Source organism: Nicotiana tomentosiformis, chromosome 4 (assembly GCF_000390325.3).
Source record: "Nicotiana tomentosiformis chromosome 4, ASM39032v3, whole genome shotgun sequence".
Lineage (NCBI taxonomy): Eukaryota > Viridiplantae > Streptophyta > Magnoliopsida > Solanales > Solanaceae > Nicotiana > Nicotiana tomentosiformis.
In genome coordinates, this window is record NC_090815.1 from 121,800,359 (window position 1) to 121,813,925 (window position 13,567).

The following is a 13,567-nucleotide window of genomic DNA, read 5'->3' on the forward strand; positions in this document are numbered from 1 at the left end:
TTTGAGAGCGGCTATACAGTGTCATTTTTCCTATAAACAGGTTTCATTCATTTGGTCTCGGATATCCCATTAAGGCAAAAACTTACAAATTTCTTGAAATTCATTAAGAGTTGAAACAAAATAGTCGAATAACTAGGAGTTCTTTTCGGGAAATCTACACAATATAGACGCTCCCCAAAAGTCAAAACAATAGCAGAATATATATATATATATATATATATATATATATCAGTATATATTTTATGTATATTTAGCTAGCAGCTGTAATTAGTTTCAATCGACCGGCAAAATATGTAAAAAGCGGGGCATTTTCATATATACCCATTTTTGATGTCACCATTGAAGTTATACCCGCATTGCATAAAAATTTGCAAAGTGTACTCACTCGAATATGAAGTAGTTCAACCTCTTCAATGCAATTTCAGAAAATCAAATTTGAAGTTCTTCTATCTTTCAAATGCAATTTCGGAAATTCGAATCTTAAGTAGTTCAGGCTCTTCATTGCAGCTTCAAAAATCAAATCTCAAGTTCTTCTATCTCTCAAATGCAACTTCAGAAATTCGAATCTTAAGTACTTTAATCTCCTATCCAACTTTAGATTTTGAATCTTAAGTTCCAAATCATAAACTTGTTATTCGAATTTCAACAATCCAACACACGATTCAATGCCTAAATCTACTCCAAATGAGCTCAAATTTGAAACATAACTTTCAAATATCACAAAGAACAAACCTCAATTATCAAATTATCAAAACAACAACAAATTTAACAAATCCATTTTGCAACTAAGGAGAAGGAGAAGAAATTCTAAGCACAAAGAAGAAGAATGCAACAACGAAGAAGAAGAGAAAAATGTATGTATCTAAAATTATCTAAAAATTGGGTATCTGTTATAATTTTTTTTTTAAAAATAGGTACAAATTCAACGAGCAGCGTAAAATTGGACGCCACATAAAAAATTTACGTTAAAATCTCGAACGTCTTCTAACTCTAGCCCACGCGGAGTTTCCAAATTCCAGCCCAGGCCAATTTTTAATACTATAAACTATGGGTTTTAAAAGAGTTGAAATTGGTAATTTATTGCTTGTACAAGTTGGACTGTATGTTACTGCAGCCCAGTTAAAGGAACATCAACATCTGAAGCCCAGTAGAACAACAAAAAGAAATGGGGCAAGTGCATAGACTAGTACTTATTTTTGTTTTAAAATTTTAAACAAAAAATTTTAACTTCAGGACAACTCATGATATTTTTGAATTGAAAAATTGAAATCCAAGACGCATTGACTAATTCGTAAATAACAACTCTTTAGAGTGCTACATGGTGTCATTTCTACGAGAAATCATACCAAACTGAAAAGAAAAAAATGACCATCAAAATCTGTTCCTCTTTTGTTTTTCTCTTTTTGAATTCTTCTTCTTTCAATTGGGAATGTCAGAAAAGAAAAGGACTGAACTTAAATCAAGTATGGTTGCACGGTTTTCCAATCACGAGAAAAGGATAACTAAAATCTTTATCGAGCCCATTTAAGTATCTTTTCTTTTTTCTTTTCTTTACCCTTTTTCATTTAATACTCTTTGGAATTCCAAACTAAAAGCCTTACTTGTTACTTAGTTTCTATGCATCGGATCCAACTTCTGCATGATATCTTCAGAAATGTGGCCCCTCAGTCAAAAAGTAGGAAAAAACATTTGGGAAAATGGTTAATGAGGCACTTTTCAGAAAAATCTTAATTAATCTGCTACTTAACAAATTGCTATACGGTACAAATTTAAATTAATATATAGTGCACAACTTGTGAATTGAACCAAATTTTCCGCGTACTGGAAGTAAGATGGCTGACTTCTTGGATAAAAGAAAGACACTGATTTTAGTTTCTAGTTTTGAAGATATAAGTGAGCCACTATAAATTTCAGATTCATAGTTTACTTTTTTTTAGCCGCTATATATATTATACATGGTTATATACATATTACACATAAATTATATATATATATATATTATACATTCGTCGACTATTTTTACTTTAAGAGTTTTGATTCTTGTATAAAATTATGTGCTTATTTGGAGCTTCCCGCAGTTAAAGTTAAATAATTTGGTTGCAAGATTGACATGGATCTTATGCTAGTATAAAACTATAAACTCGCCCGAATTACTCATAGTCATCTTGGTAAGGGCTTCATTCGATAGTCAATTAATTCATTTTTTTTCACTTTATATCATACGCTTCAATGATTTGTTTACTCTACAAGCCCACATAGAGTATAGATAAATAAATAAAAAGGAAATTTTACCTTCTATATTTTATATTTTATAGCAAAATAAATATTTATGGCATATACTACCATTGATGCATGAAATAATTAAGGCATGAAATACGCAATTTATGTTTTTCTTCTTTCTTAGACAGCCGGACATACTTATTTTTAAGGTGATTGACGTTATTGTATTCATGAATACATGACGCAAATATAAGTGAATACATGCGCGTACATCTGGACTGCCCTGATTTTAGGCACTTTTTGTTGTTGTATTCATGAATACATGGCGCGAATACATGTGAATATATGCGCGTACAACTGAACTGTCCTGATTTTAGACACTTTTTACTGTTGTATTCATGAATACAACAACGCAAATACATGTGCGTACAGCTGGACTGCCCTGATATGAATACAGCAACGCGAATATAACGAATACACTACCGTAACAACTGAATAGTAGCTATAGGAAGTAATTATATATATGGTAGCTGTAGGAAATTAATTAGTGGTTTCTGAAAATTTTTCATTAAAAAATATTAACTTGTTAATACCTTTTTTCAATTAGAAACAATTGTACCTTTGATTATATTTTTTAAAATCCAATTTGGCAGTGGAAATTACCTTATGATTGTAAACCATTCTTGTTGCTTATTTTACTTGCTCACCAGGTCAGATCATCACGAGCAAATCATATTAATGATCATAATCATAGAAGGTGTAAATTAACAAAGGAAAAAGCAGTGTGTCCTTAGTTGTTGGGATGTGAAACTGGACCAAACTAAGTACCACATTACATTATTGTTGTACTTGCACTAAAGAAAGAAATTCCATAAACATCAACTCATGTGACCCACTGCATATTTGGTCCTAATTGTTATTCCTTACTTTTTCAAAGCTCCTAACATTGTTTTTGACAAGATGAAACTCTCTTATTGTCTACTGTCTTTTCCAGTAAAGAACCTCTTTTAGATCTACTTCCACTAGTTTGCTATTCTTTCTTAAACTTTACCACCAAAGGATGTGGTGCAGTACCAACGATCTCGGGTTCAAGTTTTGAATATGAAAAAAATTTTGGTAGGGGGTGCTCCCCCAAATGGGGCTCTACACCATGTGAATTCGTATATAGTCGGGTCCAATACGGGTACCAGACATCGGATGAGAAACCAAAATAATCATGACGACAATGGACAAATGTAAATGGAAACAGAGGTGAGTATAGTGTAGTACCTCTAGAATTTATTACCTTCTTTTTTTAGATTTAGCATAAATATATATGAAAAAATATTTAAAACTTCAACTGCATCCTTTTCAACTAGTAGATCACCTTTTCTTAAGGTTTCGTACTACTACCTAAGTGATACTTGAATTGCTTCGGAGAAGTTCTCCTAATTTGTCTCTCTCTCTCATTTTTCTTTCTTTAAGATAAGAAATGAGATAGTAAGTCTGTCAAGCTGTTAGGCAAGTGATACCGTACACAAGTCCGCAAGTGAGGGTGCATTAACGTGAGTTGATAAGCTAATACGGCTAGCTTACTTTTCATATGTAGGTAAAGGAAATATGATGTTAAACATTGGGGGCAACTACAAAGGAATATGTTTGAATGTGGATATACACCATTTCAGCTGAACTTTCCAAACCATGCCTCGCAATCAAGCTAGAAAAAGACTAAGCAAGTGCTATTCTAATGAAATAGCGGATAATTTAGTATAACATTCATTCATGACTACCGCTGCATGCTTAAGACTAAAACCTAGCAGTGAGACTTCTATTCTGTCGCCTTATCTAATAAGAGCCTCTAAAGCTATGTTCGACGTAATTAATCAATTAAACTAATAATTTACAAGCATTCACATTTCTATCTCTTTTTGAACAATAGCAATATAGCATTCATAAAATTTTATGTAAAATTATTAGACTATGCCATGACATGAAAGAGATGGAAAGATTCGAAAAGGAAGAGACTAAAAAGCACAAGGATTTGGGGCTTGTTGTCACCATTAATTAAGAAGAGTTGTCAAAGACCAAAAAGAAGAATGGAGTGAAGAAAAATTTAAAAGTTGAGTTGTGCATGAACACATTGAAAGCTACATGTAACACATGCTCTGTATTTGGTGTTCCATTATTACACCAACATTATATAGTCATAGACAATGTCTCACTCATCTATGGCTAATCTATTGCTCTAAGTTTTTATGGGGGGGGGGCCTTCTTTAGAATGCCTATCTCTCATGTATAAAGTATTCATTAATAGAACTAGAAAAAGTCGGCACAGATGAAGTAGAGAAAATGGAAAAGGTTTCATGACTTCTGATTAGTCATTTTAATCATTAATTACCTAATTCAGAGCTTTCTCATTATGTTCAAACATTAATGATCAAAAAAAGATAAGAGGGGTTAGCTCCGATGGTCAGCACCTTTCACGTACAATTTTAGGATTGTAGGTTCGAGTCACCAAAGGAGCAATAGCTCCAATAAATGGAATCAAATGGGAAGAAAATTAAAAAAAAGATTAAAAAAAGTGACGTTATTTATAGTTATTTCTTTTTTCCGCAAACATTGATTTCTACATTAGTAGATTTATAAACTAATCGAGTGATTATATGTCGTTTATTGAAATTGTAGAAAAATGTGATCTGAAAAACACCACTGGTATTAGTAAACGATACATCTATATTTTATTGATAAATCTATGTGTTAATTTGCATTACCTAGACGATAGACACTCGATTAATATAACAAACTTTGAACATTCAAACTTTCAAAACAATAATAGACCAATGCTATTCTTTTAATAGCCTCACTCAGACGAAATGATATCAGTTTCGTAAAAGAGTTTAACTTCTATATAGAAAAAGAGTTTAACTTCTATATACATAAAAAAAAAAATTATAGAAAAAGAACTCATGAAAAAACATTCAGACATTGTTGCCTGCTAATCATTCACCATAAATAAATAATTCATATTTTAAACTCATGTAATACAATACTTTATTTACAAATATACTTCATGATTATGATACATGAAAAAACAATTTTTAAGTATGCAAGAAAGAAGCAATAATAAAAAGGATAAAAATACCACAAGGGGTAGGATCGAATTATAACCAGAGGTAACTTCTGGAGCATTTTATCCTTAGCGACGCGAATCTGTATTAGTCGAGCCAGTGAACTTCAATAACCTAATCATTTTCTTGGCATTTGATTTTCTGTTCAACTGAACTAGATTTCTTGCAATGAGCAATAGCAGCTTGAATAGCAGCTTGTAATTCTTCCATAGTACTATCACTTGAAGATGAATTATGATAATTAGCACCTGGTGTTGCTACAAGTAGACCACTATTTGTAGGAGAAGTTTTCATAGATACTGGAGCTGAATATGCACCTCTTTTTATTCCTCTAATTTCCTTATTTTTCCCACTTCTAAAACTTAAATTCCCAGAATAAGAATAACTTTGTCTATGTAATTGCATATTTTTTCTGCTTCTAAAAGATAAAAAAGGTCTCACCATTCTCATATACCTTTTCAAGACTTGACTCACATCAAATTTTAGCTTCCTTTGTTTTTCCTTGTCTTCTTTTTCCTCCTTTTTCCTTTTTGGTAATCCAAATAAAGAAAAAGATTTGGACTTTGGTTTTTGATCTTTTGATGTAGTAAAAGAATTTGTTTGATGAGGATGATGAAAGCTATGGTTTAGATCATAATAAGAGTTATCATCATCATGTTCTAATTCTTTTTGGTTTTTGGAATTTTGGATTTTCTTTTCTTCTAATGAGTCTTTTATGGGAAGTGAACTATCAATGGAATTTGTAGAAGAGCGAGGAGAAACTGGAAGATGGGATAAAAGGTGAAGAGGAAGTAAATGGCCGTGGAAAAAAATATCATCAGCTGGAGTTAAATCTATAGCAAAAGAAGATGGTGGAATATTTTGCTTTGTTTTATTATTATCAAGAGGGGTTTTTGTTGAGTTATTTTCATTAAAGGAAATTGTGAAGGAAAATTCATGTGATGGAGATGATGAAGCTGAAGGTGGTGAAGCTGCAGCTGCACTGCCGGCGGCGGTGGTGGACGGTGGTTGTTGTTGTTGTATTTGCTTTGCCTTTTGGCTTTCTTGATTGGGCTGCTTCAATTCTTCTTTGACTCTCATCTTGTCCATGACTAAAAATGTTTTAAAAGGGTAATAAATTTAGTACTAAGATCTAATATTGGATCTTTTTTTCAAGTTTTCTTGTTTTTCTTTGATTGAGGAGAAAAAGAAAAAAGAAGAAGATAAGATACGTGAAGAAGGGGGTGTTGGGAATTTAGGCTAAAATGTCTTATACAAAAGAGTTTTGTGTGGCAATTATAGTGATATGAATATTGTTTATTGTTGAATGAAGAGAAGGGGTTATGTGGTGGCTATGAGATGGAGATGAAGTTATTTTGTAAAGGGAAGTGGGGTCCTTTTTATATGAACAGCTATATGGTGCTAATTTCAGGAAAAGTACCCTGACACAACAAAATCCAATGCTTTCTAGCTTTATTATTATTTTTTTTTTTTAATGTTTTTGCCAAAATTGGTGGGGAAAAAAATTAGAAAAATTAACACGATTGGTCATTCACTCAATCGCTTAAACTAAAAATAGCTTGATTATAATATATATATAAGATGTGTATAATCATATATAATTAATATATAATTTAGGTATATAACTATAAAAAGTAAATAATGAATATAACTTATTTAAGTATAAATGTACTGTCATCTACTACTACTCATGGGATGATGTAGCTTTTTATAAGCGTAAGAAATGTACTTGTTGTCTTAAACTCAAACTATACGTATGTATTTATATTTATATTTGTATTTATTTGATGGATATAAATATAAATGATTGATAAAAAATATTAACCGTACTGTTATTATATTATTATACATGCACTTAAAACATTCTGAATGCACCTCGACTTGTATCGTTAACAAGAGTATTGTTATAAAATAAAGACAAGTATAGAGAGAAACTGATATATTATTCAAACTTATGTACATAATGAACTGAATTCTCTTCTATTTATAGAAGAAAGGAAGCTGTTGTGTAAGCTGCTATTGCAAGCTGTTGTGTAAGCTGCTACTCTAAGTTGTTGTGCCAGATATAGATAACCTTCTACCATGGGTAATATTTATCCATAACGGAGTACCGAAAGGATAAGATTCTTCAGGAGTCTTATTTTCAATAGAGTACTAAATAGATAAACATATTTACGGCGGAGTCTCATATGGATAAGCTTCTTCAGGAAGCTTATTTACAACAGAGTACTAAATGAACATTCATAATATAATATATTTATAACACCCTCCCCCCTGGATATTCATTAAAAGATAATGTGTCTCATTAAAACCTTACTAGAAAAAAACCCTGTGGGAAAAAACTTTAGCAAGGAAAAAAGAGTACATCGCGTATTTTACTCCCCCTGATGAAAACCTTGTTTCAAATATTTAAGTCTCTGCATTCCAATCTTGTATACCATCTTCTCAAAAGTTGAAGTTGGTAAAGATTTAGTGAATAAATCTGCCGGATTGTCACTTGAACGAATTTATTGCACATCAATATCACCATTTTTCTGAAGATCGTGTGTGTAGAATAATTTTGGTGAAATGTGCTTCGTTCTATCTCCTTTTATAAATCCTCCCTTCAATTGGGCTACGCATGCAGCATTATCTTCGTATAAAATTGTGGGTCTTTTCTCACATTCCAAACCATATTTTTCTCGAATAAAATGAATTATTGATCTCAACCATACGCATTCCCTACTTGCTTCATGAATAACTATTATTTCAGTATGATTTGAAGAAGTAGCAACAATAGATTGCTTTGTGGAGTGCCATGATATGATAGTACCTCCACGTGTAAAAACGTACCCGATTTGAGATCTAGCTTTATGGGATCGGATAAATAACATGCATCTGCATAACCAACAAGATCTGCACTATCCTTGTTAGCATAAAACAAACCCATATCAAGAGTTCCATTTAAATATCGCAATATATGCTTAATCCTATTCTAATATCTCCGTGTAGGAGAAGAACTATATCTTGCTAGTAAATTAACAGAAAATGCTATGTCAGGCCTTGTAGCATTAGTAAGATACATTAATGCACCAATTGTACTGAGATAGGGTACTTCGGGACCAAGGAGTTCCTCATCCTCTTCTGGAGGTCGGGACAAATCTTTATTCATTTCAAGTGATCGAACAACCATTGGTGTACTCAATGGGTGCGCTTTGTCCATGTAAAAGAGTTTTAAGACCCTTTCTGTATAGGCAAATTGATGGATAAAAGATCCCGTCTGCTAAATGTTCAATTTGTAGACCAAGACAAAGTTTTGTCTTTCTAAGAACTTTCCTCTCAAATTCTTTCTTAAGATATTCAATTGCCTTTTGGAGCTCTTCTGAAGTTCCAACAAGATTTATGTCATCAACATAAACAGCAAGTACAACAAATTCTGAAGCAATTTTCTTTATAAAAATATATGGACAAATAACATCATTTATGTAACCCTCTTTCAGTAAATATTCACTGAGGCGATTATACCACATGCGCCCAGATTGCTTTAAACCGTACAAAGATCTTTGTAATCTGATTGAGTACATTTTTCGAGATTTTGAATATACTTCAGGCATTTTAAAACCTTCGGGGATTTTCATGTAAATTTCATTATCAAGTGACCTGGACAGATAATCTGTAACCACATCCATTAGATGTATTTCAAGCCTTTCACGTAACGCTAAACTGATGAGATATCGAAATGTTATGGCATCCATAACTGGTGAATATGTTTCTTCATAATCGACTCCAGGTCGTTGTGAGAATCCTTGTGCAACAAGGCGAGCCTCGTATCTTTCAACTTCATTTTAAGCATTTATTTTTCGCACAAAAACCCATTTATGACCAACTGGCTTTATACCAGCAGGTGTTTGGACTACTGGTCCAAAGACCTCTCTTTTAGCAAGTGACTTCAATTCCGATTGAATTGACTCTTGCCATTTTGGCCAATCAGATCTTTATCGACATTCTTCGACAGATCGGGGTTCAAGATTCTCACTATTTTGTATAATGTTAAGTGTAATATTATATGCAAAAAATACTATCTACCACTACTTCAGATCGATTTAAATTAATCCCAGCACGAGTAGAACTTATTAAAAGTTTCTCACTCACTTGAGTCTCGGGTTCATTGATTTCTTCAGGAATCTCAGAACTAATCAGATCTTGGGTCTCTTTAGGAGATCCCCTCATAATATCATTTTGATCATTTGTCGATTTTCTTTTTCTAGAATTTCGATCCTTAGAACCCAAAGGTCTACTACGCTTCAGGCATGCTTTAGGTTCACTAGCTCCCATACTAGTAGATGCTCCTGCAAGGGACATCAATTCGGATAGGCACATTCTCTGCAGGGATATGCGACTTAGTTATCCTTTTCAAATCAGTAAATGCGTCTGGCATTTGATTTGCTATATTCTATAAATGGATGATCTTCTGGACCTCCTAATTACATATAGGGGTACGTGGATCAAAGTGAGATAATGATGAAACTTTTCACACACTTTCTCTTTTGATTTCCTTTTTCTCTCCCCCTAATTGTGGGAAATTTATTTCATCAAATCGACAATCTGCAAATCGTGCAGTAAATAAATTTTTCGTCAATGGTTCAAGATAGCGAATAATAGAGGGTGATTCAAACTCAATATATATTTCTAACCTTCTTTGGGGCTCATCCCACTGCGCTGTGGTGGTGCTACTGGCACATATACAGTACATCCAAAAATTCGTAGATAGACAATATTTGGTTCATGACCAAAAACTAATTGTGACGGAGAATATTTATTATAATGTGTTGGACTGAGACGGATAAGTGATGCTGCGTGCAAGATAGCATGGCCCCAAACAGTAGTGGACAATTTTGTCTTTCATAAGTAGTGGTCTTGCTATCAATTGCAATTGTTTAATAAATGACTCTGCAAGGCCATTTTGAGTATGAACATAAGCTACAGGATGTTCAACTTTTATTCCAACTGATAGACAATAATTATCAAAAGCTTGAGATGAGAATTCTCCAGCATTATCAAGGTGAATCGCCTTTATAGGATAATCTGGGAATTGTCTTAATCGAATTATTTGGGCTAATAACTTTGCAAACGCCAGGTTGCGAGATGATAGTAGGCACACATGAGACCATCTTGAAAATGCATCTATTAGGACCATAAAATATCTAAATAGCCTACTTGGTGGGTGAATATGTCCACATATAATCCCATGTATACGTTCTAAAAAGGCAGGGGACTCAATGTCAACCTTCATTGGTGATGGTCTAGTGATCATTTTGCCTTGATAATAAGCATCACAAGAAAATTCATCATTTGTAAGAATCTTCAGGTTCTTTAATGGATGCCCACTCGAATTTTCAGTAATTCGTCTCCTCATTATTGATCCAGGATGGCCTAAACGGCCATGCCAAAGCACAAAAGTATTTGAATCAGTAAACTTCTGGTTTACAATAGAGTGTGCTTCAACTGTACTAATCTTTGAATAGTATAAGCCAGAAGATAAAGTTGGTAACTTTTCTACAATGCATTTCTGGCCAAAAAAATTCTTTGTAATACAATGATATTCCACGTTCATTTCATCTATTGTTTCAACATGATACCCATTTCGGCGGATATCTATAAAACTCAATAAGTTTCTTCGGGACTTGGAGGAGAACAATGCATTGTCGATAATAAGTTTTATTCCCTTAGACATAAATACAGTAGCTCTTCCGGAGCCTTCCATCAAACTTATATTACCAGAAATTGTTGAAACATTTACTTTTTCCTTATGAAAATAAGAAAAGTATTTCTGATCTTTGAATATGGCATGAGTTGTTCCACTATCAATTACACAAATATCTTCATGATTGGTCTTTGATCCAAACATAATTTGAGGATTATCCATATTCTTCAAAAATAAAATAAATATGATAGTAAACATCATTTTCAAAGCATAACTTTTATTTATGTACAACAATTACATAACCATACTATCTACTACAAACAACAAAAATTAAAATATTTACAATTCTACAGATTCACTACCGATCACATGACTTGTTTCTCCTTCTGGGAGTGCAAAATAATCAGCTACATCCAAATGCATAAAGTCTAAATTATCTTCAGAAATAAAATTTGCTTCAGCATTTTTCTTTGTCTTCTTCAGGGAGGCTTGATACAGCTCAACCAGGTGCTTTGGCGTACGACATGTACGTGACCAGTGCCCTTTTCCTCCACATCTATAGCATGCATTTTCTGGCTTTCCTGCTTGCACCGCTTCATGCTTTTGTTCCTTCCTTTTCTACTACTGGTGGTGAGGAGGGTTCTTTGGTGCATTGTTATTACTACGATTAGAGTTTCCTCCCCAACCACGGTCATGACCATGACTGGGGCCACGTCCTCTTCCACGCTTAGCTTGGTGGAAGTTCGTCTCATTCACTTCAAGGAATGGACAAGAACCAGTAGGTCGACTTTCATGATTTTTCATTAATAGCCCATTATGTTGCTCGGCTACAACAAGATGTGAGATAAGTTCAGAATACTTTTTGAATCCTATCTCTCGATATTTCTGTTACATGAGCATATTCGAGGCATGAAAAGTGGTAAAAGTTTTCTCCAACATATCATGATCAGTAATATTGTCATCACATAGTTTCAATTGGGAAATAATTCTGAACATATCGGAATTATACTCACTGATAGATTTAAAATCTTGTAGCCTAAGATGAGTCCAATCATAACGTGCATGTGGAAGAACGACCATCTTCAGGTGGTCATATTTATCTTTCAAATTATTCCACACTATGACTGGATCTTTAACAGTAAGATATTTCATTTTCAGGCCCTTATCAAGGTGATGGCGTAGGAATATCATTGCTTTGGCACGGTCTTGGTTTGATGCCTGATTTTTATCTTTGATGGTATCTGCTAGACCCATCGCATCAAGATGAATTTCGGCATCAAGCACCCAATACATGTAGCTTTTGCCCGATATATCCAGGGCTACAAACTCAAGTTTAGAAAGATTTGACATTATTTAGAAAAAGAAAATTCGTACCTCTGATACTTTCAAAGTATTTTCTCGAGATGGTAGAGTTTCGTGCTGATAACGTGTTATAAAATAAAGACAGTAAAGTAAAGACAAGTATAGAGAGAAACTGATATATTATTCAAACTTATGTACATAATGAACTGAATTCTCCTCTATTTATAGAAGAAAGGAAGCTTCTGTGTAAGCTGCTACTGCAAGCTGTTGTGTAAGCTGCTACTGCAAACTGCTTGTAAGCTGCTACTCTAAGCTGTTGTACCAGATATAGATAACCTTCTACCATGGGTAATATTTATCCATAACGGAGTACTGAAAGGATAAGTTTTTTCAGGAGGCTTATATACAATAGAGTACTAAATAGATAAACATATTTACGGTGGAGTCTCATACGGAGAAGCTTCTTTAGGAAGTTTATTTACAACGGAGTACTAAATGAACATCCATAATATAATATATTTATAACAAGTATCTATTGTTGGAGTCCAATTTTGTAAAACGGCCAAGGGCCAAATATACCCCTCTACTTTCGAAAATGGTCTAAGAATACCCCTCGTTATACTATTGGGTTATCTATACCCCTGCAGTCATACTTTGGGTTCATATATACCCCTCATTTAAACGGAGGGACATGTGTCACCTTCATGTTAGTCAATTCTAAATATCTCCCAATTAATTAAAAAGACTCATTACTCATACCCGAAAAAATAATTATTTTTTTTGTAAAAATTGGAAAAAACTAAAAAACAATTTTCTAAAGCAATATTTTGTAAAAACTGAAAAAATAAATATTTTCTTTTCTTTTTTTTTCTTTCCAGTTTTTAGTTAAAAATATTTCAGTTTTTTCTAGTTTTTAATTTCTTTAAAATTACTTTTCAGTTTTTACCAAAATATTGTTTTAGAAAATATTTTTCAGTTTTTTGTAAATTTGTTTTTTAGTTTTTTCCAGTTTTTACAAAAAAAATTATTTTTCGGGTATGAGTAATGAGTTTTTTTAATTAATTAGAAGATATTTAGAATTGACCAACATGACAGTGACACGTGTCCCTCCGTTTAAATGAGGGATATATTTGAACCCAAAGTATGATTGCAAGGGTATAAATAACCCAATAGTATAACGAGGGATATTCTTAGACCATTTTTGAAAGAAGAGGGGTATATTTGGCCCTTTGCCGTTTGTAAAAACATTGACTGT

General features: G+C 33.1%; 1 protein-coding gene across 1 annotated transcript; it reads right to left on the reverse strand.

The window, feature by feature from the left end:
- Positions 1-5,201: 5,201 nt before the first annotated feature.
- Positions 5,202-6,681, reverse strand: LOC104102343 (BRI1 kinase inhibitor 1-like). The gene has a single exon (XM_070200207.1). It carries the CDS (start codon positions 6,414-6,416, stop codon positions 5,442-5,444), a length of 975 nt encoding a protein of 324 aa, XP_070056308.1. The 5' UTR covers positions 6,417-6,681; the 3' UTR covers positions 5,202-5,441.
- Between the last annotated feature and the right edge of the window lie 6,886 nt (positions 6,682-13,567).

Coding starts and splice junctions, on each gene's coding strand:
- LOC104102343 (XM_070200207.1), bottom strand. CDS start 6,416: ATGGACAAGATGAGAGTCAAAGAAGAATTGAAGCAGCCCAATCAAGAA.